This window comes from Zalophus californianus, chromosome 14 (assembly GCF_009762305.2).
Source record: "Zalophus californianus isolate mZalCal1 chromosome 14, mZalCal1.pri.v2, whole genome shotgun sequence".
NCBI classification, from domain to species: domain Eukaryota; kingdom Metazoa; phylum Chordata; class Mammalia; order Carnivora; family Otariidae; genus Zalophus; species Zalophus californianus.
Window position 1 is genome coordinate 19,657,957 of NC_045608.1, and position 25,565 is coordinate 19,683,521.

Here is a 25,565-nt window from a genome sequence, read left to right on the forward strand (position 1 = left end):
TATTATACTCCCGGTACGTAGGAGGAAGCTCAGCATATAGGAGACTTGCCCAAAGTCACAGGGTTGGGGAGGAACTGGTTTTTTGTTGTTTTTTTTTTAAATAACGTATTTTGAAAGAATTTCAAACAAAGTGGCAAGAATAGTTCAGAGGATCCGTGTTTAGCCTTCATTTAGATTCATCAATCTGTAACATTTCACTGCATTTGCTTTATCATCCTCTCTCCAAATTACCTTTTTCTGAATTATCAGGAAAAGACTTACAAACATGATGCCCTTTTGCTCTAATCAAAATGGGAAATGTCACACTGATAACGTGTTTTCTAATCCGGGGGTCCGTGAACTATGGCCCACAGGCCAAATCCAGCTCAAATCCAATAGCCTGTTTCTTGTTGTCTGTTTTTGGTTCTTGTTTTTGTTTGTTTTTTTTTTCAATCACAGCCTGAGAGCTCGGAATTGTTCTCATATTTTTAAGTGACTACATTTTAAAGTGGTTAGGTAAATATAGTACCTACCTATATATATCTACCCTTCATTTTTTTCTCTTGGCCTGCAAAGCCAAAAGTATTTACTCTCTGGTCCTTGAAGAAAAAGTTTGCCGACCCCTGATCTTATCTGCCGATGATGCAGATGTTGCCTATGACCCCAATAATGTTCTTCGTAGCGATTTTTCTCCATGTTCAGGATCCATCCCGGGATGCAAAAGTGCTTGCACTCAGTTTTCGCGATGCTGTAGATCCTCAGTCTCTCTTGCTCTGTATTTTCAGATGCTGACATTTTGGGAGGGTTCAGGCCATTGTGTTTGCTTTTCCATTTGGGGGAACTGGAATTTGAGCCCCTGTCTTTGTTATTCCAGAAACTTTAAATGTTGTGCAGGTCTGAGGGTGTTCCCAGGACATAGGACTTCTGATTTTAAAACCAGAGAAGTCCCAGACAAACGGGGGGGAGTGGCCCATCGTAGGATCAGCGTTGCTAGCACTGAGTAATTGTGAGAAAGATCAAGGAAGGTGCCCATAGGTTTAGGGGAGAAGGTGATGAGCCAGGTGCTAGCTTGAGTGCCTTTTCTCGATTATCCGCTCATGTTGCTTCTCAAATGAATTCTTAGCATCCACTTGTTCTGACCTGAGTCTTGCCTTTTTTTTTTTTCTCCATTGATGCATACAAGACTTACTGATATTATCTTAGGTAGTAGCTGCTCATCTTCCTTGCTATTTCTGAGACTATGTCATGATTGAGCCATTTTGCTGTTGATGGACACGTAGGTTGTGCCTAGATTTTGGTGATTAGGAATACAGCTACGGTGCACATTTTTTTCCCCTGTGTTATTTTATTTGGGAGGGAGGCGTGCGTGTGTGCATCTCTGTAGGGTGTAGACCTAGAAGTGTAGTATCTCTGGGTCAAGGTACACATGTTCTTTAACTGTGGTGGAGGTAGCCACGTGGCTCTGCCAAGTGTCTGTAGACGCTTTTACTCCAGCCAGCAGGATATGCGGCCCACCGGTGTCCCATTCCAGGCAGCCCCTGGGTTTGTTCGTTATTCACATCTTAGCCATTCTGCAGGAGGAGGCGTCTTGAGGTTCCGTTTTGCCTCTCCCTGACGAGTGAAGAGGTGGGTCACCTTTTCAAAGGAGATCGGCCATTTGGAGAGCTACTTCTGCCTGATGAAGCCGTATGTTCGTCTTTCAAACTGTTGGCTATTTTTCTTAGTGATTTGTAGGCTCTTCTGGGTGTAAGCTCTTTGCTAGTTATGTATCTTGCAAATACTTTGTCTTGCTTTGGGGACAAACTTTGGGGTATACTGCTGCCTTCTCTTAGCTGTGTCATTTTATGAACAGAAGCTCTTAAGAGTAAGGTAACCCACTTGGTCAGTCTCAGTTAGATATCTTGGAATCCAAATTTAAAATCACTTGGTCAAGCTGAGGGTGTTCTGGTTAGCTGCGTGTTCTGGTTAAGCGAGCGTGGTGGCGCAGGATGGCAAGAAGCTCAGCCCCCCTAGTGGGGGCTCAACCTTAAACTCAAGATCCAGCCCCTGGAGGTTTGCTGAATAAGTCTGTGGTCACTCTCCCTAGCTGCTTCATTTCCTCTGGCAGGGGAGGGTCTGCCCACGTGGCCTGCCCCTTGTCCTTCCTGTGGAGCTGGCTGTCTGGACACTGGCCAGTGTCTGGGTCCAAGACCTGTGCTCGGGAGGAGCCGGGGAGTGACCAGGCAGCGGGTGGCTTCCCCTCCAAGGGGGTGTTCGGGGCTGGCTCAGGCAGCATGGGCTGCAGACTTAGGCAGCCCCGCCGACCAGGACATGTTAGTGATGCGCTGAGCTGACCCTTTTCCCCTGGATCTCTCAGTGTATGTGCATGGAGCCTTTACCATGTGAGGACCCAGAGCAAGCCCCAGGTGGCCTCTGGGCGCCTGCCGTCTAGCAAGAAGACAGACAGGGAGGCACTCAGACACTGTGCAATTTAGGGGAGCCATGGGGCACTGGGGCAACGGGGTGTTAGAAATATGATAAGAATGGGGGCGTGGTAGAATGGGAACAGGGAGGGTGTTTTATGTGTATTTTATCCTGCTTTTCCAAGGTTTGTTTTTGTTTGCTTGTTTGTTTTTCTTTCTCTCTTTGGAGAACTTCAGTATACTCCAAATCCACTGCCACCAGAGGTGAAGTCAGGAAGGAAATCCTTAAAGTCTGTTCAGTCACGTAGTACCTGAGCAATCTTGAGATTCTATAACACAAAATTAGGAAGGACTCTTTTTAAATTGCATTTTTATTGAAGTATAGTTGACATACAATATTAGTATATTATGTTAGTACATACGTTAGTATCCTATGTTAGTTTCAGGTGTATAACCTAGCAATTCGACAATTACGTGCATCGTGAAAGGCTCACTATAGTAAGTGTAGTTACCTTCTGTCACTGAGGAAGGACTCTTAAACCCTCAAAGAAAGAGACTGAAAACAAGTAAAAGGAGGTCTGTTTTACTCAGCAGGTGGGAAGCCCATGCCACAGGACTTAAAAGAAAAAGCGGTGGATTTAAAATTCAGTTCAGGTCCTGGCCCCATTCACCACTTAGAAGCTGTGTGATCTTGACAAGTTCACTAACCTCTCTGAGCCTCAATTTCTTCATCGATAAAACGGTGATGAAAGTACCTATGTCACAGAGTTGTTACGTGTTGTAAGTAACATATTCATGGCAAGCATCCAGAGAGTGGTTACGATTATCCCGCTACTAATAATGATTATTTTTACTCTGAAGAAGATGGAAACAGTAAATACTCAGAAAGCATTTCGATGCATCAATAAATAATGATCCTCTAGCACAATGTAAGGAAAACGATGGAATGTTTAATAGATGCTCAGATGGTTTGATCAAGGACACAGAAAGTAACCGCCAGACAGTCTTAGGAAATTTCCCCTTGAGGTCACTGTCATCAGACTTCTGAGCCGGACAGACCATTGGTGGACCTGGCCTGACATTTTTAATATGTTTGCATTTAATAAATTTGTTCGATATCAGGACCCTCTATAGTTTGAGATGCTGATAATTCCCTTCAGGAAAGGCCTTCCTACTGAAGGTTAATTCTTCTGAGTGCCCTGATGGGATGTCAAGGCCTAGAATATGTTGAGATTAGCCCGCCAATGACACCATTTCTTAGAATGCTTCCCCATGGCATTTGTGATGAAGGGTCCTTAAATCCTCCGCATTGTTCAGCCAGATCCAGAAATCAGGGTTCTAATCATTCCACTGAAATACCAGCATTTCCCCTCTCCCTGCCTCATTCCATATGTCTAGCCCACTCATCTAGTAGCTTAGTAAGTCCAAAGCAAACATTTTCGCCAGGTATTTAAAGCAGGCAGATGGCTTTGCATGGGAAAGTAATGCTATTCATCGGGTTGTAGTTGATGTCTATGTGATGGGAATCTCAATTGCCCTCCCGGGGAAAGAACGGAGGGGGATGTTGCAGAGAGAATGAACTCAGCAGGAGGGAAAGACTTGTGTGCAGAGTGGGCTGTGTGGGGGCCCAGGAAGAGCAAGGGCTCGGAGTCCCATTGGCTTGAGTCTGACCCCGGGGCAAGTCCCTTCCCCTGCCCGGCATACAGTCTCCTCTCTTGTACCATGACATGGGCTGATTCCTGCCGTGCAGGGTTGCTGTGGGCCACAGTGATTATGAACGTTGAGTGGCCCTCACAGTGCCTCATAGAGTCGGTGTGGGAGAACTCTCATTCCCTCCTCTTTTTCCCATTGAACAGTCAGGAAGGGGCAATATTTATACCCCTATGGGGAGGGATCCATACACAGAATAGATAAAGAATGAATGATTGTGATTCTACTGCAGGATTTTGGATGGAGCTACGTTGATCCAACATCTTTGGCAGGATAGGAACAACGAACACTATCACCCGTGGTTTTGAGTGTTTACCCTGTGGCTGACATTGTGCATGTCCTATCTCCTCTAACTTGTTCACTCATTCTGTATCTGGCTCCTGGCCACGCAGTTCCAACTGGCTCAAGCAGGGAAAGGGAACCTATTGGCCAAAATATCTGAAAAGTTACGAGGCGAAAACTGCCTTCAGGCTTGGCTGGATCTAGGTGCTCCAACCATGTCATCAAGAATGTGTTTCCTGCCTTAGCACCTTTGGTGTCGCCTTCTAGTCTAGGCAGTCTTTTCTTTCTTGCTAGGAAGAGGGCCACCAGACACTCTAAGCTCATCCTGCAACACAAAGAACAAACTTTGTTTCTGTAGTCCTAGCAAAATTCCTGGCATCAGCCATGCTGTTATCCCACCACGAAGCCCTCTGGCCAACAGGAAGTGGTACTCTGATTGGCTAGGTGGAGTCACATGCCCTTCTCAAAGCTTAATAGTTGTGTGTGGGGGGGTCAGCTCCGTCAGAAGCATGTGGACATTTGGGGGATGGACTTTTTTTTGCGGGGAAGATGGGGTGCCACTATCAAAAGAAGGGAGAGTCAATGCTGTGCAGACACATCACAAAATTTCCCGTATAAAGCATCTGCCATGAGCACCCCTGCTCTAGAATGCAGCGTAATGGCTCGGAGTGGGATTCATATCCCAGGTGTGTCGTTTAGTACTTGTGAGACCCTCAGTAAGTCACTCGACCTCTCTATCCTCAGCACCATGTCAGGCCTGGAAATAGATAGAAATCACCAGAGACCTATCCCCCTAACCCTCTCCGCCCTGTGTCTTGGAGGTCCAACAAGGACCCCGCGAATGCTCATCCATGCGGATGGATGGTGACTTGGAGCCAAAAGACGTGAGGCGTCCCCTCTGCCCCTCCCCGGGATCCTCATGGCCACACTGGCTACGAGGAAGGCAGAGCAGACCCCGATAACCCTTCCCAAGGGGGGTCCCTGCTGCCTTGTTCCCTTCTGCTCTCTGACTGCCCCGCTTGGAGCCCCCCCGCCCGGAAGGGAAGGCGTTTGTGGAGAGGTGGTGGGCCGGGTCACTCCCCTGAAGGGTCTGATCTCAGCCCCAGCATGACGTGCCACCCGACTTCATAAAATTGTCACTCAAACAGCCCCCATATGGAAATAACGTGCGGTGAGTTATTCTTAACGGAGGGTCATCCATAATGGAAAATCAGTCCGAGATGGCCCTATATTTCTTCCCACTCCCTAAAGTGTAATAAATTGAAATTTTTAAAGCTCGGCATTTAGATGGCTTGTCAGCAGCAGCCCAGAGCCTGCCCCGTGGAAACCTGGGGCTGTGGTGGGAGGGAGAGTCGGGTGGGGGGGTGGTGGTTCTGGCCTTGCCTGACCAGATCTTACTGGCCTGTGAGCCTCTGGGGTTGGCACCCTCCCCCTCCCACCCCAGTCTGCCAGGAAGCCTGGAACTCCTCCTCGAGATGGTGGGAGCCGAGACCCTGCCTCATCCCGGCAGTAGGAGGTTGACGGCTCGTCCGGCTGCCATTTCCTTTCATTCTCCTGACCTCTACAGTGGGGTTAATCCCCCCCTTCTTTAGGCCGTTAAGGGAGGGAAAGGGACAAACAGCATTGACAACCACCATTACTTTTCTAGGGTTTTCTCAGTGCCAGGCATGGTGCTGAGCACTGTCCTGATGCCACTCACACACTATGCAGGATCACATAGATCCTATGGTGGTGACGCTCCCCCATTTTACAGGCGAGGATACCGAGGCGTGAGGTTAAGAGACCTGCTGAGAGAGGCCGATCCTCCAGGTCTGGCTCCATGCCCAGGCTCTGACCCCTACACGTGGTGGGATTTGGCACTCGGCAAGTGTCAGTAAATGTTGGTTTCTGCATCAGCCTCGTCCCTCGGGGATGAACTTGTTTATCGGGGATGATGCATGTGTCCTTGGCGCCACCACATTGATTCATTGATTCAGCCTCCGAGTTCTGTCCATTGTCTCCGAATGCTCCACCTCACATTCTGCAGCCCCCAGCCTGGTCCCGGACCTCAGGACGCTTCCGCAGGGGGCTCCCGTGATAGCACCAAGCCACTGAGCTAACCATTCACTCTGCAACTGAGCTTTCTCTTTATTGTAATCCGTCCTCCCCGTGTGGTCCAGACTTTCCAGAGAGTGGCTTTCCAGGAGGGGCAGTGGAGCCCAGCAGGAAAGAGCCTAGACTCTGGAGTTGGACCAGCCAGGCTTCTCCGCGGACCAGCTGCGTGACTGTGGGCAAGTCCTTTCCCCTCTGTGAGCCCCGGTGTCCTCCTATATCAGATGGTCCTAAAGGTGATGCCCTGCTCCCAAAAGGTCTTGTGGGGCTTTTATGAAGCAAGACGGAGAGAGCACAATGTCCTGGAAATGGTCCCCAAATGACAGTAGCAGGTGCAACTGTTAATGCCAAGACCCATCAGGGCCAAGATACTCCTGCCCCTAACCCAGAAGGAGCTAAGAATAAACACCAACAGCCATGTCCATCTCTGCCCGGGGATGAATCATCCCGCTCTCTGCTCGCTCCAGGGAAATTGAGGAAAGGGAGGAGCATTTCTTAATCATGCATCTTATACCACCTGGAAAACGGAGATACAAACAGAGACTTCTCGCCCCGGGGAGGCTCTGAGGACCAGGGCATCATGCTGCCAAAACCCTCAGCCCACAGAGGAGCTCGGCAGATGGGAAGTGCTGTCCTCCTATTTGGCGCCGCGCTGTTCAGTTCCTGACAGGGCTCTTGCTTGCCTCTTGGCCATGGGCTCTCAGCTTGGCCTGGCAGCGGGGGACTGTAAGATGCCTCCTTCCCACTGTTGGTTACCTGGCCTCACCCCCCACGGTGGCCCACCTGCTCCTGCCCACCAAACGTTTTCTTCTTGGCACGCCGCGCGGTGTGTCCTCACGGGCTGCCGCATTTCCAGGGCTGTCCCCTAAAGCCCATCCTCCCCACAGCAGCCAGGGGTAGGTCATTCTACTCTCCTCCTCGTCCTCCTCCACCAGTGGTTTCCCTACAGACTGAAAATGAGGTTGCACTTTGCTCACTAGCCTCACTAATGTGCTCCCCCACCGCATCCACTCCTTTAACATCCTCCCCCCCTTCCCCTCCCTGTCCAGCTGTCCAGCCACACTGGCTACCTTTCTGTCCCTCAGCACCACTTTCCCTTTTGTTCTTGTTCCTGCCTCAGGACCTTTGCACCAGCTGCTGCCTCCACTCAGGGCACTGTTTCTTCCTCCTCAATCTGTACCTGGCCATCTCCTTGCATCTTTCTGGTCTTAGCTTAAATGTCTCTCCTTAGTGAGGCCTCTACCTGCAGGGAGTCCTCCTTGCCACCTCCCTGCCTTGCCAGAGGCCCTGGGGTCACCAGCGGGAAGATAAGACTGTGCCTGACTTCTCATTCGCCCTGTCCATGATGCTCCCCCAGCTCCGCAGCACTCTCCGTGTGTCTCAGCCCCCACACCGAGGGAATGGGCTGAGATCGCTGCAGGAATACATTGTTCTTGGGGGCTTGGAAAATGGGGCGGGGGAGAGGGGTTTGTGGATCGTGGGTGGCCGTGGCAGTGAAGTGGGGCTGGAACAAGAGGTTAGTGTGAGAAAGCTGTGGGAGGAGGCTAGGGCCTCGATTTCCCCATGTGTAAAATGGGGATATTAGCAGCTCTCGAAGATGAGGATTACAGATCAAAATGAAAGCAGCACCTTTCCCTCGGCACTTTACAGGAGATATTTGAATCGGTGGTAACCCCCTTTCTCCCCACCTTCCATTGTCATTATTATTACTCTAACATCTGGGCTGAGCTCCTGATATTCTGCGGAAGAGGTTCTCTGCCCAGTTTGGAAGGAGATGAAAATGATCCCAAGGTAGGCTCTACCCACAGAGCACCGCCCCCCCCCCCGCCCCGCCACCTTGGCCAGTTGTTCTGGGGTGGCCTCCACCTTAGCTCAATTATTTTCTTTTTATAGATCAATGGGGCCCCTCACTTGCTTGGTGGCCTCAGGCACCAGAGATTGTATGCGTGTCATTTCACGGGGACTCTAGCTTGCTTTTTTTCTTTTTTTTTTTTTTTTTTCCTGTCTGGAAGCACCAACCTTACTATTATTAACTGTTCTGGAGGGGCAGTGGCCTGACAGTGAGAAGGTCTGCTAGTCTGGACAATACAAGGGGCTGTCTTCCCTCCTTGCAGCTGTGTGACTTCAGGCAAGGCACTGTCCCTCTCTGAGCCCTGAGCGTTTTCCTTAGGTGATTTCTGAGGCTGTTTTCTGCTCAGAGATTCTAGGGTTTGGAAATCAAGGGGAAACTGCCAATTGCAGAATGGATTTAGGGATTGTGCCTGGATGTGGTTTTCTCCAGCAGGGAATGTCTGTCTTCTGGGGCCATGTAGGTACTTGGACCTATTAGATGGCCCACTTTGCTAAGATAGGAGGCCTGCTGTGTGCAGGTGGGTGAATGGTTGAGAAAGAAATCAGTGAGAAAGAGAAACTTTGTTTAGGTCGGTGACTCTTAATCTTCCAGAAAATACTCACATGGCAGATAGTTTACATACCATTTAAAGGGCGTTTACAACCCTGAAACCTGGTGAAGAAATGCCTATATGGGGGCATTTGTGTGGCTCAGTCTGACTTTGGCTCACATCATGATCTCAGGGTCCTGGGATCGAGCCCAGCGTCGGGCTCCCTGCTCCCCGTTCCCTGCTCAGATGGGAGTCTATTTGTCCCTCTTTCTCTCCCTCTGTTCCTCCCCCAGCTTGTGCTCTCTCTCTCTCTCTCTCAAATAAATAAAATCTTTTTTAAAAATAAATAAAAAATAAAAGCAACGTCTACTAGGCGAGTTCCCACTGACTTTCAAGCACCTCCTCCAGGAATCCTTCCCTGACTTCATCCTGTGTTCCCAGTGGCTCCATGCCTTCCTTCTTGTGCTGCTCAAGGAGGCCCTCCCATGGGGGGCCAGGGGCCAGGCTGACTGTTCCCTGCATGCACTAAGTGGGTGTCAGCAAATATTTGCTGAGCAGAGCTGGGGCCTAGCTCCTGGCACCGAAGCAGACTAGTCTTATTTCATGGGACAGTGCCTGTTCAATTTTGAGTAGCTCACAACCTGGCCGCCTCAGATGCAGACACAGCCGCTTCCCCTCGTTGTGGGTTGATGAATAGTTGCGAAGACATGGGAATCGTCTGTAAATTATTCTGCCACCCGAGAGGGGCTGAGCCAGAGGGGAAGGGCATTCAAGGAGGCCGCCTCACGAGGCTCTTCTCTTCTCATCCTCCTGCCTGGTGCAGCTGGAGCAGAGCGAAGCCAAGTGTGAGGATGCTTTGAAGACGCAGAAGGCACTGACCGCGGACCTGGAGAACATGCACAGCGAGCTAGAGAACATGACCCGGAGCAAGAGCCTGGTACCTGTCCCTTCCTGGAGCTGTGGGGCCCCGGGCCAGCGCAGGGCTCTGGGGACTAACGCAGGCCCACTCTGTGCTCAGCACTGTAAGAGGGAAAAAGGGCACTTATTGGGGACTTCCTGGGTCAATACTCTGAGAGCACAGACATCCTCCTATGAGCTGAGCATTATAAAGGTATAAGGGCATACGTGAGGGCCAACTATGTGTTCACCTCTGCAAAGGTAGACCTAATGTGTGCTCAGCACTGTGGGGATGCATTCAATAGGGGCCTATTGTTTGCTCAGCACCCTACCTGCGAACGAAAATGTCTATAGTGTGCCCACAGTGTGCTCACTGCTGTAAGTGGTCCCCAGGCACCTGTTGTAGTCCTATTGTGTGCTCACCACCATAACAGGGGACTTGGTCATTATAATTGGGCTAGTATATGTTCGTTCTTACAAGTGGAGACAAGGGTGTCCCTCATGGGCCCACTTAGACTCACTCCTATAAGGGACGCAGCCATCTATTATGAACCTACTATGTGCTCACCACTGAATGGGGGGAAATGAACATATATTATGAATCTTATATATTGGTGAAAATTGGGTGTGTGTTTCTAAGTCACCTGTCTGTGCATACAAGGTGGGCTTAAATTTTTACTTCACATGTGAAATCCTAAAGTTTAGGTATAGGCATGGACTTACAGGGAAACGCTTGTCTCAAGATCCCTATTGGACCTTTTGTTCCAGATTTTGTTGGCACCAGATTAAGAGGAACTTGCCGACAAATATTCACATGTGCGCGCTCATGTGCGCGCGCGCACACACACACACACACACACACACACACACAAGAATGCACATACTCACCTACAAAATCACCAGACACACAAATAAATGCCCTCCTAGGTAAAATATGCATCTAATTTTGTCCATCCACCCAAGACATATTTACTGAGCACCTGCCGTATGCAGGCTTCGTACTGGGGATATATCTGTGCATAGAACACAATCCCAGTTCTCAGGGAGATTCCGGGGGTTTGTACTCACGCGCGTGTCCCAGGCACATTTCAAATGAACATGAAATGTGAGCCCATGTGGGGGCTTACACAAACATCTGTCCATTCACATGCACACAGGCTGCATTCACACAGCCACATGTGTGCTCTGAAACACACACACACACACACACACACACACACACACCGTGCTCTGATACACCCGTGACCTCCTTTCAGGTACATGGTCACTCATCTGACACACGCACAGGTGAGCCCCTCCCCCCACTTTGCTCTTCATGAGGACCCTGCTGTCCCCCTCCCACCCACCCTTCCGCCCCTCCCACCCTTGTCCTGCCTCCCGCCAGGTGGACGAGCAGCTGTACCGGCTACAGTTTGAGAGAGCAGATCTGCTGAAGCGCATCGACGAGGACCAGGATGACCTGAACGACCTCATGCAGAAGCACAAGGACCTCATTGCTCAGGTAGTGATGGAGAGGGGAAGAAGGCATGGCAGCCTGGGGCCGGGCAGGTGGGGGATGTTGAGAAGGGGTTGGGCCGCTCTCTGGTCTTAGGACCTGGGAGGGATAAATGCCACAGTGATAGATAGGAATGGTGAAATTTCGTGTCCGAACGGAGGAGGGTGTCACCTTCAGATGGGTGTGCATTCCTGGAAGACATCTCCACCAGGAAAAATTTTTACTTATGTATGCATATATATCTACACGTCCATCCTCCCATATACCCTTCTAACTACCCATCAAAATATTCATCCATCCACCACTCATTTGCTTATCTGTCCACCCATTCACCTGTCCTCATTTTTATCCACCCATCCACCCACCTACCTAGCCACTCACCTCCCCATCCATCCTTCCGCCCACTTACCCGTTCATCCATCCCTCCTTCCGTCTATCTGTCTGCCTCTCCATACCTCTATGTCTATACCCATTCATTTATTTAATATTAACTGTGCCTCCACCATGTGTTAGGGACTGTGTGAAATGCCAAGGATCCTGGGTTGAGAAAAGCACATCCCATCCCTGCGTTCACGTGCTGAGCACGGTTTCATGGGCTGAGCACACCTTCTCACATAATCACCCAGAACAGAGGGGGTGCTTGCAAAATGAGCTTAGAGTCCAGAGAGGAAATGAACACGGTTCTGTGAATCTTGACCTAGGTTGGAGGTCAGGGAGGGCTTCCCTGGGGAGGTGGCTCTCAGAAGGAGATCTGAATGAGGAACAGGAGTTAATTAGGTTGGGTGGAATAGTGACGGTTGCAGGAAATGTTCCAGGCCGATGGAACAGCATGTGCAAAGGGCCTAAGGTGGCACATTTGAGAAGCTGGAAGGAGGCCAGTGAGGGGAGCATGGCCCAAGATGAACTCAGCGAGGCCAGCAGAGCAGGGCCAGATCAGGGGCTCATTGGCTGAGAGGAGTTTGGATTTTATTTTACGTGTGATGGGAATTATTGGCAAGTTTTTTAGGGGTCAGAGCAGGAGGGAGACGGTCAGCCGGCTTGTTTCGGGGAGGTAGAGCAGACATGGGTGGGCAGACAGACCCAGGATACAGTCAGGAGGCATGGTGGTAAGATGGGATGCAACAGAGGCTTTGGGGTAGAATGGGCAGATGAGTGATAGGATCCCTGGCAGGTTTCTGATAACGGGGGAGAGCAGCTCCCTCCAGGAGTAAGGAGCATCTTCCCCACGTTATACCCCATAGGGGATCCATGGTACATTGCCTGCCAGACTTCAAATGCATCTTACCGAGATGAGGTCTGATGGAATTTCTGCCAAACAAGGAATAATGATAACAGAAAAACCCAACTATTAGCCTGAGTGGCTCAGTCGTTAGGCGTCTGCCTTTGGCTCAGGTCACGGTCCCAGGGTCCGGGGATCGAGCCCCACGTCGGGCTTCCTGCTTGGCAGAAGGCCTGCTTCTCCGTCTCCCACTCCCTCTGCTTGTGTTCCCTCTCTCACTGTGTCTCTCTCCATCAAATAAATAAATAAAATCTTAAAAAAAAAAATAACCAGCTATGTCCTCGACATTAAAACAGCCACCAGAGAAATAGCCCATGCCATCTTCTGCCTTTGTGACTCACACTTATTTTGGGTCAAAGGGAAATTTCTGCATTTGATCAATTACAAAAACAGTATACTCATATATGTGTTATAAATAATTTAAACAATAAAGACATGTGGAAAATAGAAAGTGAAGGGCCCTCCCACCCCCTGGAATTCCTGTCTTCCAAGATAACCACACTTAACAGTTTGGTTCTACTTTTTTTAAGGACATTTATAGTCTCCACTGCCTCATTTCATCTCTAAACAAACTGTGTAGAGGAGCTAAGCAGAGACTCTCAGCCCATTTTACAGATGGGGATACTGAAGGATCTTGGATACAGTATCCAAGTCTAGAATCCCAGTCACCTGACACTTGGGACTTCTCTTCCCTCCGAATCTGACCCTGGTGCTGTGGCCAGCCCATTTCTGTCTGGGCTCTCAAGAGTGTCTGATAGTGTGCTGGGCGGTTGACCAAAGCCATGGGCTTATATAACTGGAGTGACTCAGCAGACACGGAGATGGACGATGTGGGGAGGATGTGAGCAGTAACTGTTTGGAGCGAGCTCTTGTCACGGAGGCTCTGAGAGTCTTAGACATCTCGGGGTGGGGGTGGGGAGAAGGGCTTGCCATCGGTAGTTTCCCAGCAAAGTCTCAAGGTGACATTTTTTTTTTTTTTTTTTTTTTGGTCTCACTAGTCTGCTACTGACATTGGGCAGATCCAAGAACTGCAGCTACAGCTGGAGGAAGCCAAGAAGGAGAAGCACAAACTTCAAGAACAAGTATGTGCTCAGAGCTGCCCTCGTGGCAGGGAGGAAGAGAAGGGGTCTCTCTGGGACCTCCCCATTTGGATCCTGGAAAACTGTCCCCCATCCATCCATCCATCCGTCCATCACTCAACTTCACTTGTGCACCAAATGAATTGAGAACAATCCCAGCAGACACACGCACACACACACACATACACAGACTCCTGCTCTTGCTAGTTCAGCCTCTACGCATGCCCTGCGCAGCAAAACTCATCAGCCATTCCATGCAAGATTTTCCTCCTCTGAGAAATGTTTCCAAGGAGAAACGGATGGTCGGGGCGAGACAGGATCCTCGTCTTTTGTGAAATCTTCCTTTGAAGCCATGGTTCTTCCCAACACCCCTGGATTTCACCCATTAGCTAGAGGGTTGCTCTTATCCATGCAATTCTCAAAGCCCTTCTAGAACTGTTGCGTGTGCCTGCTTAGGGTTTCTGCCTACGTGACAGTGCCTGGAGCAAATGTCCATAGGCGTAACACCAATAGCACAAAAATAATAGCAGCATGGGGCCTCTGCTGGGTACTTAGCTATATACCAGGTACTAATTGCCGTCAGTCCTCACACACACACAAATGAAAGAATGAGCTCAAGGAGGGGAACTGGCCTGCCCAGGTGCCTCCTGCTGGAAAGTGGCAGCGCCTGGCCTTGAACTCTGATGCATGTGCTTGGCTCCCAAGCCCACTCTTGGTTGCGTCCTGGGAAGCCAAAGCTTGCTGATTGAAAGTCTTATGATTGGATGCTGAAGACACACAGGAAACATCACCTCCAGCCTCTGCGACCCAGGGGCAGGGGCTGGTGGGAGGGTACCGGCAGTTTGTGCTTGTCCCTTGAACGTGTACCACCAGAGCCAGGAAGGAGGCGGTGTGGATGGGCCCGGGGCTGAGTCCCGCATGTGTCTCGATGCTGGGACTCAGGACCAGCAGGTGGCCAATGGACGTCTCGGGTTCGCCCCCAGCTGCAGGTGGCTCAGATGCGCATCGAGTACCTGGAGCAGTCCACCGTGGACCGAGCCATTGTCAGCAGGCAGGAGGCAGTCATCTGTGACCTGGAGAACAAGGCGGAGTTCCAGAAAGTGCAGATTAAGAGATTTGAGGTATTTGTGGACGTGTAATTATTATTCAGGCCGAGAGCAGTGGGGCTTTTGTGTAAGCCCTGTCCGTCCTCCGACCATCCCTCCATCCTCTCGTGCCTTTCTCTGGATCCGTATTCCTCCTCCATCTCCCATCCGTGTTGCTCCTCTCTGCTCCCTACTTTCTGCCTGCCTTCAACCGCAAGGTCTCATAGGTACTTACCCGTCCAGCCTACCCACCTCCACCCCCCTCCGTCCATCATCCCCCTTCTCTCTCTTCTTCCTTCCTTTCTCCAGTTTCTTCTCTTCCTCTGATCTTTCCCTTTCTTCAGACCTTGACTCTTCTGTCTGTCCACCTTTTTATCCACTGATCCTGTTCTGCCCATCTCCATCCACCCACTCATGCACTTACACACGTGACACTCGCTTTGAGCAGAAATCCATTTTGCACTAGGTGTGCACCAGGCTCTGGTTTAGGCACATGGGAGGCAGATGTACAAAAAAGCAGATTCTGCTTTCCAGAAACATAGAGTTTTGTAGGACATGTGGGTGCAATATGTACTTGAAGACCCATAATACGGAGAGAGGCCTGGGAGGTTTGGGAGATGGTGTTCTTTTCAAGCTGGGGAATAAGGGAGGCTTCCAGGAGAAGGTGGCATTACTGCTGGACCTTGAGAAGGGCAGGTAAGACATAGATGGGCTGCGGCAGGGTTCAATGATTACATTCACCTTTAGCTCTGCGGGCCAGTGACACGAGCCACCGCCCAGTGGACGTCACCACTGTCAAAGCTGTTTCTCATCAGCCACTCCCCTGTAAGTTCATAAAATAAAATTACAATTAAAAAAAAAAAACTTTCAGTGGCAGATTCTATGTCCACATTCACTTCCCCTCTCTGCCATCATGATTTGAATTTCATAGAATCCCAGGTCCTTGAGATGAGGTGCCTTGGGGACACCGTTTGAGAACTGCTTTTCTTCCTTTTAACCCCCCTGCTGCCCTTTGAAATTGTTGCTAAACTCTGTTTGAAAGGCAAAGGGCAATTGAATAAAGCTTTTCTTTTAGACCATTATTCAGTCTCTGATCTGGAGAGGGGCTCCGCGTCCGCGTCCGTCATGAGCAAGGGCCTAAAATATTCATGCAGGCTCGGGTTTAGGTCAACACTCAAGTATTCGCCTATCAGAATCGATTGGCTCCGGCTTTGTCGGCCAACTAATGAATTCTGCAGAGCAGCGTTTGGGTTTGTTTTCTGTAGCAATGGTGATGCCCACAGTTTCTTCCTCTCTACTGTTTTATTGGGTCCTCTTGGCTTCTCCCTCGCTAGAAAAGGGAAAATGCCATAAAGCATTAGACCTGAGGCTCATTCGTGGAAGATTTTCTGATCAAACCTCCCTGTTTTACAAATCGGGAACACAAAACCCATACTGGGGAAGGGGTTTTGATTTCCCAACGTGGTGTGCTCCCCACTGCACAGCTTCATAGAACGATGAGGGCTGCTATAAATATTCATAATTCCTAACCCTTGTCTAGAATGTTCGATGTGCCAGGCACTGGGCTCAGCCTTCTGCGGAACTTAACGTTTTCAATTCTGACAGCATCCCTGGGACATAAATACTGTCATCATCCCTGTCTCTCAGAGAGGTTAAATAACCTACCCAAGGGCACACAGCCAGAAAGAGATAGTGGTGAGGATTGAACCTAGAGTGTATTCAAAAGCCAGGGTGTTCGTCCATATGCTAGGCTGCCTCTCGGTATAGCAGCTATCATTGGCTAGGTTTCTAAAGTAAATTCATTTCTGTATCAGAAATCAGGATCATCATCCTGATGACCTTCTACAAATGCACAGAGACTCAGCACAGGATTTCCCTCCCCAGAGCCCCCTGTCTCTTGGCCCTGGCCTCTAATAACAAGATGGATGTGTGCCCTCCGCTCCCGACTCCAGGTCCTGGTGATCCGGCTTCGGGACAGCCTGATCAAGATGGGCGAGGAGCTCACTCAGGCGGCCAAGTCCGAGTCCCAGCAACGGGAGAGCAGTGAGTATTACCAGCGGCGCCTGCAGGAGCTGAAGGCAGACATGGAAGAGCTGGTACAACGCGAGGCGGAGGCCAGCCGCAGGTGCATGGAGCTGGTGAGTGCTGTCCCCAACGCTGGCTCTCATCTGATGGAGGATTTCGGGTGCAGGAGTGCCCTCCTGCTTTCTGAATGGGAGCCTCCTCCAGGGCTGCTCTCTGGGGGCCTTTGGGAAGCAGGGAGACACCAGAAGGGGATGGGCAGAGAAACTATGCTGCCATTGGCTACGGACTCCGGGGGCGGGCCTGAAGTGGACCAATGGCATTCACAGCGGCCGGATGTCCACCCAGCATGTGTGCATTTCAGAATCCAGAATTTCTTTTCCTGCCTCACACATTCCACTCCAAGGGCAGGACAGCCTCGTGGGAAGAGGAAGGAACCAACATTGATTAAATGTCCACCTTGCATGGAGGCTTACCATCCATATCATAAAATCCTCCTAAGGACCCTGTAAAGTCAGAATATTATCCCCGTTTTTCAGATGTGGAAACTGAGGCAGGGGGCCATCAACATGCCAAATCGAGGCTCGGAATGGTACATTCACTTGCCCAAGGCTACACACTAGGAAGAATTTACACCCAGGCCCGTCCAACACTGTAGTCTGTGCTTTTATTGACTAAAGCATGCTTTGCTCCCCCTGTGGTCCAAGCAACACTTAAAAATCTCTTTCCCATCAGGATGGGGAAAAAAAGAAAGTATAATAATAAAAACATAAAAATCCATAAAATGTAGAGTTTGGCATTTTACTAAATTTCATAGGGAAGAAAAAAGGGAGAAAAGATAAAAATGTGTTTCCTGTCCAGCGGGAAGTTCTCTCCCATCATGCACTGTGTTTTTCTGAGCAGAGTTTCCTGTAGGAATCACAGGGCCTCTGAGAGAGCTGGCTCCGCCTTTCCCCCCGTGAGGTCCGATATCCCTAAGACTCCAGGTTTCTGCTTCTGGGACCTGGGAGACATCTGGCACCCCCTTTGCCCAGCACCAGAGAGCCTTCCCTGAGACAACCAAGCACCTGCCAAGACTTAGCCAGGAGGTCCCTAAATCACCGTCTTTATCTCCTTCCTGCCCTGTCCACTCTGGTTTTGTGACGGGTCTCACCAACTTGTCCACCTGCAGCAAGTATATTTCTCGGGCCCCTGCCTGCCACCACCGGGGCCCCTCTCATCAGCTTTGCCCTTGACAAGCCATCAGCGTGGCTGTTGTGTGGGGGGAGGTGAGGCTCTGCACAGAGACCCAGTTTCCCAGACAAAGTCCAAGGGCTAAGACTGGCAGTTCTTCACCTCCCATGGCCAGGGAGAGAGAAAGGCTCTTTCCTTCAGTTGACAGGATGACTTCCTCATTCCCCAGCCCTGTTTCTCATGCAGCTGAGGTCCCCTCCCGCCCACTCTGGCTGGGAGCAAGAGAACATCCCAGCCCGTCTGTCTCCTCTGATGTCTTCTTTAACTGGCCAGATACCCAGGCGTGCCGGCCAGATCAGACAGTGGCTTTCTTCCTCTTCTCTTTGTTCTCCTGTTTTCTCCTCTCTCTCCGTGCCTTCCTCCCCTTCTCCCTTTCCTTTCCCTATCCCCACTTTCAGGGACAGGTTAAGATCTTTAAAGGCCCTGCAATGCTGAAAAGCTTATAGAGCAACCTCCATATATGAATAAAAAAAAAAACAAACTGTAAAGCACGATGCTTGCATGTCTGCTGACACAAGACCTGCATCATTCTCTATTTTCTGATGGCAAGATGCTGCGTAAGTTTACTGAGACTGAAACCTTCCCTTTATTTTGGCATGTCTGTGATTGGGTGGTGTATTTTCTAGGGCTGCCTTAACAAAGTAGCAAAAACCGGGTGGCTTAAAACCACAGAAATTTATTCTCTCACAGAATAAATTTGACTGAAGGTCAGAAGTCTGAAATCAAGGTGTGGGCAGCAGCACACTCCCACCGAAGTTTCCAGGGGAGAATCCTTCTCTGTCCTTCCAAATTCTGGTAGCTTCCGATATTCCTTGGTTTGTGGCCTCCTCTCTCCAGTACTTCCCATTGTCTTCATCTGGTTGTTGTCTCTGCGTCTGTGTGTGTCAAAAACCCCTCTGCCTTTTTCTTATAAGGGCACTTATAATTGAATTTAGGGTTCACCCTGAATCCAGGTGGATTTTATCTTGAGATCCTTACCTTAATTATATCCATAAAGACATGTTTGTTTGTTTTTTTCCAGATAAGTTCACATCGGCAGGTTCTAGGAGGATTTTTGGTTTTAGGGGGACCACCCTTCAACCGCCACAAGAAAGGAGGGCACGTTCTGCAGTGATCATGCACCTCTTGTTTCTTCAGGGACTCTGTGGATTAGCAAGGCTCAGAAGGACGATGTCAGGCTGGCCGACCCTTCCTAATAGTGGATATATCCCACACTCACCAACCTATTTGCCCTCAAGCACACCCCTTGCCTAAGGGCCTGGGATATTTCCACTGGGAGAAGAGAGGATGTCCTCTTTTCTTGTATGATTTATTCACTAATTCATTCAACATTTGTCTACTCAGCACTAACTATGGGCATGGTGCAGCAGTGGGCATTGGTAGGGAGTGGCAAGGAATCATAAAGCCTCCTGCTTTGTAGAAACTCAGTGTGGGCAAAACGCAGCTCAGTGAGAGCGCCCGTTGTTGAGCCCCCCCACACCCCCATCAGTGCGGCATCCTGGTACTTCCCCAGGCTTCTCCAGGTTCACGTCCACGCCACCAATCTGCTCTCTTCCATCCCCTGTAAGACAAAGGGACAGCTACCCCATGCCATGCATCTCTAATAAATTTTATCAAAATCCTGCAAGGCAGTCAGCATTCTGATCCTTCCCTTCATGAGCTAGGTATCCTCAGTTTTTCCCATGGGCCATGCCTGGCGCTCAGTGTCGGGGATCCAGCGGGGAACAAGACACATCTTTGCCCTCAAGGAGCTCACACCGAGTGGAGAGATATCGCAAAGACCATTATTCGTGTATTTTATACATTCACTTTCCATGCTTTAAGTTAAAATCTCCCTGGGAGGGATAGAATGAATTTTCTAACTCCTCAGTCCAAGCATGCCTGCATTCATTCATTCATTCATCCTAAGCTTAGGCCCTTTGCAGATGTGGTTTTCTTTCACACTGATACCAAGCTCAGCAGGTGGAGAATGTGGAGGGGCAGCCACATGAGGGGCTTGGCCCAGGGCTGCAGTGTTGGGAGTGGCGGAGGTGGGAATGGGCGTCCCCATGTGTCCAGCTCTAAAGCTGTCACAGTGACCCTGCCCTGCCCTTTCTGTCCAATCCTGCTGAGAAATGGCTCTGCCATGGGAGACCCCCGAAAAGATCCCCCCTGCTGGGCCCTGGTGAGAAGCGGGAAGGATGGTGATGGATCTCCATTTCGTGTTCCCTCTGCCTGTCCCAGACTGCACCATTTGTCACCGTTGGTGTTGGTTTAAAGGGCTGCGAGTTGTTTCGTGTGAATGATTTATGCCCCTAGCTGGCTCACCGGCACGTCCAGATCAGGATCAATTACCCCGCCGATGGAACTTCTCTTCTCGGAAAAAAGAAAAATGAGATTTTGCCATTAATTTTAGTAAATGTACTATTCCTGGTGACTCCAGGAGCCATTATGGAGAAAAAGAATATTCTGGCTCTAAATCATTCAAGTCCCTTTGTCATGGGAGCGATGAGACAGCTCATCTGTGGATTTATGTCCTGTTGTTTTTCAATAGTTACAGAGCCCAGGGGAAACCACCTCAGTCCCAGGGCAGGGTAACCGAGGGAGGTCAAGGGCAGCTGGAAGGGCTGATGGTGAAAGGAAGGCCTACCTTCTGCCTGCTTTCTGCCAGATGCACCTGTTCTGGAGGCCGCACCTGTTGGATTTACCCTCCAGCACCTTGGCCTCACTCCTTACCCTCAACTTTCCTCTGAGCCAGGTGTCTTTTTCAAAAACTTCCCAGGCCTTGGAAAACATAGATTGGACTTCTGCTTACTCTTAGCGCACCACCTGGTGGCCCACGCCAGAAATCCCTGTGGCCTGTCCCTCTCTGGCTCACACAGATTAATGGCCAGGCCTGCTGTTTTACCCTCTTTGGGTATTTTAAAAATCCATCCCCTCCCCCCCCCCCCACCACGTCTTCCTCCCATCCTTGCTGCCACTGTGTTTAATTAAGCCCCATCCCCTCTGGTCTGGAGCTCTACAGTTACCTTCCAAACTGTTTCCCCACTTTCCCTCCACTCTGGCTCATCCCTGCAGAAGATCTTTCCAAAAGGGACATGTCTTACTGAGTTGCTCTTCTCGCTAAGAAATCTTCCGTGGCTCTCCACTGCTTTCCGAACCACATCCGGCTCCTTCCCAGAGCCTCTGAGATCTAGCCTCTGTGGATCCTCCTGCCTTTGGTGGCCTGCTTCTTACCACCTTGCATGCTCTACTCAAGCATGAAAGGACCCAACGCTGTGTTGTTTCTCGACGCACCATCTTTGTTCCCATGCATCCCTCTGATGCCTACTCAACCTTCAAACTCAAGTCAGGTCCCACCTCCTCTCTCCTGCCACCGCCCCTTGTGTTCCCCCCATCATGCAGACATGAATGGCCCAGGAACTGGGCCCTTGGAGATCTCAAGATCAAGAGGAGGATATGCTGGTGCCCCTAAATTGTTCTGATACGAGACGGGACGCATGGGCAGAGGAGGAAGTGAGTTGTTAGAACCAGGAGACACAGAGAAGAGTGCGTGGGTGGGTGCATCACGTGGGTGTCTCGAACGATGAGGCGGTATTAGTTGTTGGCTTTGGAGGAGCAGTTGTCTGATGCTGTCCGTCATGGCCTTGTCACACCTGCAAGTGTCTAGTGAATGCCTGCTGTGTGTTAGGCAATGTTTGGGTTTCCAGAAGAGCAGAGACCCACCACAGTCAGGGCCATAAACGCCGACTTTATTCACCTCCTCTTCCTTTCTCCCTTTTCCTTCTTTCTCACTGCAGCTCCTCTGTTGAATGCCAGCCACAGAATCCCTTCCTCCCACCCCTACACCTGCTCTCCGCTGCTGCTGCCCTTGCCCTTCTTCAGCTCTCACCTGCCCGCCACATGTATAGGTGCGGACGCGTCACCTCTGCCTCTCTTTCTCTCTCATCCCCCCAAATAATCGCTTTGACTCGTGTGTGTGGGTGGAGCGAGGATGCACAGCTTCTTGGGGCTACCGTAATGAATTACCAAAAACTGGTTGTCTTAAAACAACATAAATTTATTATTTCGCAGTTCTGGAGGCCAGAGTCTGAAATCAAAGTGTTGGCAGGGCCCGCAGTCCCTCTGAGGGCCGTAGGGGAGAATCCGTTCTTCCTCCTACAATTTCTGGTGGCTCCGCGTGTTCTTTGGCTGTGGCAATATAACTTGAACCTCGGCCTCTGTGTCCACATGGCCTTCTTTGCCTTCTCTGCCTCTGTGTCCTCTCCTCTTCTTATAAGAACACTAGTCACTGGATTTAGGAACCCCCCCCCAATCCCATAAGACCTCATCTTGACTAATTCCATCTGCAAAGACCCTGTTTATAACGAAGTCACATTCTGAGGTTCCCAGTGGACATGAATTTTGGGGAGACACTCTTCAGCTCACTTACAGGGCATTAGAAAGAGCACTGGACTTGCAGTCAGAGAGCTTGGGCAGGTAAGTTAACACGGCAGAACCTCAGTTTCACCAGCTATACAATGAAGGGGGGTGGATAAAATGCAGCTGATCTCATTGGTTGGTAGTGAGGATCAAATGAGATGATTTATCTAAAGGTGCCCAATGATAGCACACAGTAGGGACTTAATACATTTCACAGTTTTCTTTCTTCTTTCATCTCTCACTCTTCCTCTGACTCCGATTCTTCTTCTACTTAAACCTTATCCTAAATCTACTGGCTTTACTTCCCCATCCCATCCCACGCCCATGATGGTGGATGGTTAGTGACGTTGGGCAGAGTTAGTGCTTGTTCATTACTTACCGCATGCTGGGCCTTGGGCTACGCACTTACATGGGTTCTCTCATTCCAACCTCTCCTTTTGAGCAAATTATCCTTATTTTACCAATAAGGGAACTAAGAGCCAGAGAGCCTAAGCACTTTCGCCAAAATCACATTCCCAGCAAGTGGCAGAGTCAGAATCTGACCAACTCAAACCCATTCTCCTACTCAGTAAGTTTTAGACACATAGTATTTCCTCACTCGGGTATATATATATTTTTTTAAATTGAGTCATAAAACGTAATATTGGTTCTGATTCTGTCGTCTAGGCTTTATTGACTTTGGGGGTTCGATAATTGTCTGTAGGGGGGCGCTGGCCCATGCCTTGTAGGATATTTCACAACCTTCCTGGATTCTACCCACTAGATGCCCACCCCTCCCTCAACTCTAAGTCCTCACAATCAGAAATAGCTCCAGACATTGCCAATGTGTCCTGGGAAGCAAAACCATCCCCACTGAGATCACTGCTCTTACGTGACCCTCACAGTAACTCTGAAGGCAAGACTCACGATACTCCCCACTTTACAGATGACCCAAAAGGCTTAGCAGGGTGCTGGGATGTACCCAAGGTCACAGAAAAACCAGAGGGGGCATGCACATCGGGAGGAGAGGAATTCACAGACAGCAGGAGGAGGGCACCTTAACACCCTACACTCAGAGGGAAAGGACAGGAGTGATGCCAGTAAAACCCAGTCCCAAATTTAGGCCTGCCCCAGAGGTGACTTCACAGCAGAACCTAATTCTGAGCAGAATGGAAGGCCTTGCTGCAGACTGTGTACTTTTAATAATGTTTAAATAAAACATGGGAGCATGGGTGTGATCTCCTCACTGAGCCTGGCTTGTCAGCCAGCCGGGCAAAATCATAAATAGTTAAGAGACAACCACTTAAGGCTCTACTTCTGTTAAATCCAGCATCAATTATATATGGCCCATGAATTATTTATTGGGTGTTACTTGGGGGTGTATTCTCCTCCTTTGGGGTGGGGGAGAAGCGGAGAGGTGAGGCCTGAAACAGATGATGGGCTAGCCATGAGGGTCTTGGCTCTCTTCTGAACTGGGGTGGGGGGGTTTCCCTACTCCCCATAAGGAGGAGACCTCCCCTTGATGTGATTGAGAGGTTGGAAGGAATTTGGGTCTGGGAAGGCGCTCCCAGGAGAAAAGCTTGGGCCAGTCATGTGCTAGCAAGAGTTTAACAATCAGCTCTCCAGAGCAGGTGAGTCCTGGTGTGTAGTGTTCTCAAATCTCCCACCGGGGCTGATTGCAAGCTAACAACATGACATCACTGAATGCGGAATTGGGAGGCCACCCTCCATGTAGGATAGAGACCAAACACTTTAAAAGCACGGATGATAGTAAAATGGTGCTAAAATAATTAGGAAGTAATGCATTTTGAGTATGTGGTTACCTTTGTTTTTAATATGATTTATTGACTTATAAGTTTATACCGTTTAATTCTTTTTTTAAAAGATTTTATTTATTTGTTTGAGAGAGAGAGAGAGAATGAGAGATAGAAAGCACGAGAGGGAAGAGGGTCAGAGGGAGAAGCAGACTCCCTGCTGAGCAGGGAGCCCGATGCGGGACTCGATCCCGGGACTCCAGGATCATGACCTGAGCCGAAGGCAGTCGCTTAACCAACTGAGCCACCCAGGCGCCCTGTACCGTTTAATTCTTAATGGTAGTTGTGTTGGACAACCGGCCTGCAAAGTTCTGGAAAATTTAACAGTTGTCTCATGCATACTGGTAGGAGCCCCTTCCTGCACACCAGTTGCTTGGAGTCTCCTTGGGGCGGGGTCACCATGCCCCAGTTAGGAGGTTATGGTGTCGAGTGGAAAGAGGGTAGCTTTGGGGTCCAAGGACTCTTAAATCAAACCTCATCGTTCACGGACTCTTTTTTTAAGCGAAATGACTTCACTGTCAGAACTCTGTCATCGGAAGGTCTTTGCCTTCGTGTATCAAACGGGTATGACCCCATCTACTCTTTTCTGAGTGGTTCACCCCATGTTCTCACTCTGTCCATCATGCGAGCTCCTTTATCTTTCCCTCTTGTCCTCGGAGAATCTGGCCACATCTGGTAAGGACCTTAGTTTTCATGTTCGTTCTCGTTTTCTCTTGTTGGGTTTTCTTGGCCACCCAAAGACCCATATTTCCAAACTGTAGTTTGGAAACACAGCCGTCTCCCACCGCTTTGCTGGGAGGCATTCACCAAAGCCCGATTTGAGGGTTTCCTTTAAAAAATAAAACAAAAACAAAACAAAACAAAACAAAAACAAAAACAAAAAAAACCTCTCTGTGTTTTCCTCCTGCAAATGACCGGGAACTTCAGAGCATAAAGCTGAATTATTTTGGCTGGGAACTGAAGGATTTAAAAAGGCATTCCATATGGAGGGCAACTGGGGCCATGAGCAGGGTGTAAATAATACCTTTTATGGCTCTCCTGATGGGGAGAGAGCTCTCCTAATTACTGCCCTGCTATTTCAGTGTGATCCAGAAGGGCCCAACACGTTTATAAACTCCCTGTTCAGACTGCTTTGCTTCCCACCCATCATGGCCTCCTGCGTTCTCAGTAAGCTAGCAGGAGGAGATGTGGGTATTTATATCATTGCCCCCTCTGGGCACCACGGGCTCCTGTCTGTCTCCCCACAAAGGTTTCTCTACAAAAGAAACTTGGTCCTGAAAGGGATGTGGGACCCCATGCCACTAGCTTCAGACACGTTTCTGGGACGGAATTCTTCCCAGCTATCTTTATCCCAAATGATGAATGTGCTTGTCTCAATTCAAGAGGTGGTATCGTCTGATGAAATGAGTTCCTTTGCGTCTGCCTCCGAGATGAGA

General features: G+C 49.7%; 1 protein-coding gene across 3 annotated transcripts in view; it reads left to right on the top strand.

Annotated features, from left to right (window-relative positions):
* MYO18B (myosin XVIIIB) overlaps nt 1-25,565 on the top strand; it is a 264,358-nt gene that overhangs the window by 170,909 nt on the left and 67,884 nt on the right. For all 3 annotated transcript variants that reach the window (XM_035724040.1, XM_035724041.1, XM_027577179.2), the window contains exons 35-39: nt 9,669-9,782; nt 11,127-11,243; nt 13,515-13,598; nt 14,579-14,716; nt 16,633-16,818. In XM_035724040.1, the coding sequence (XP_035579933.1) occupies nt 9,669-9,782; nt 11,127-11,243; nt 13,515-13,598; nt 14,579-14,716; nt 16,633-16,818 (639 nt within the window). The remainder of the gene's footprint in view (nt 1-9,668; nt 9,783-11,126; nt 11,244-13,514; nt 13,599-14,578; nt 14,717-16,632; nt 16,819-25,565) is intronic.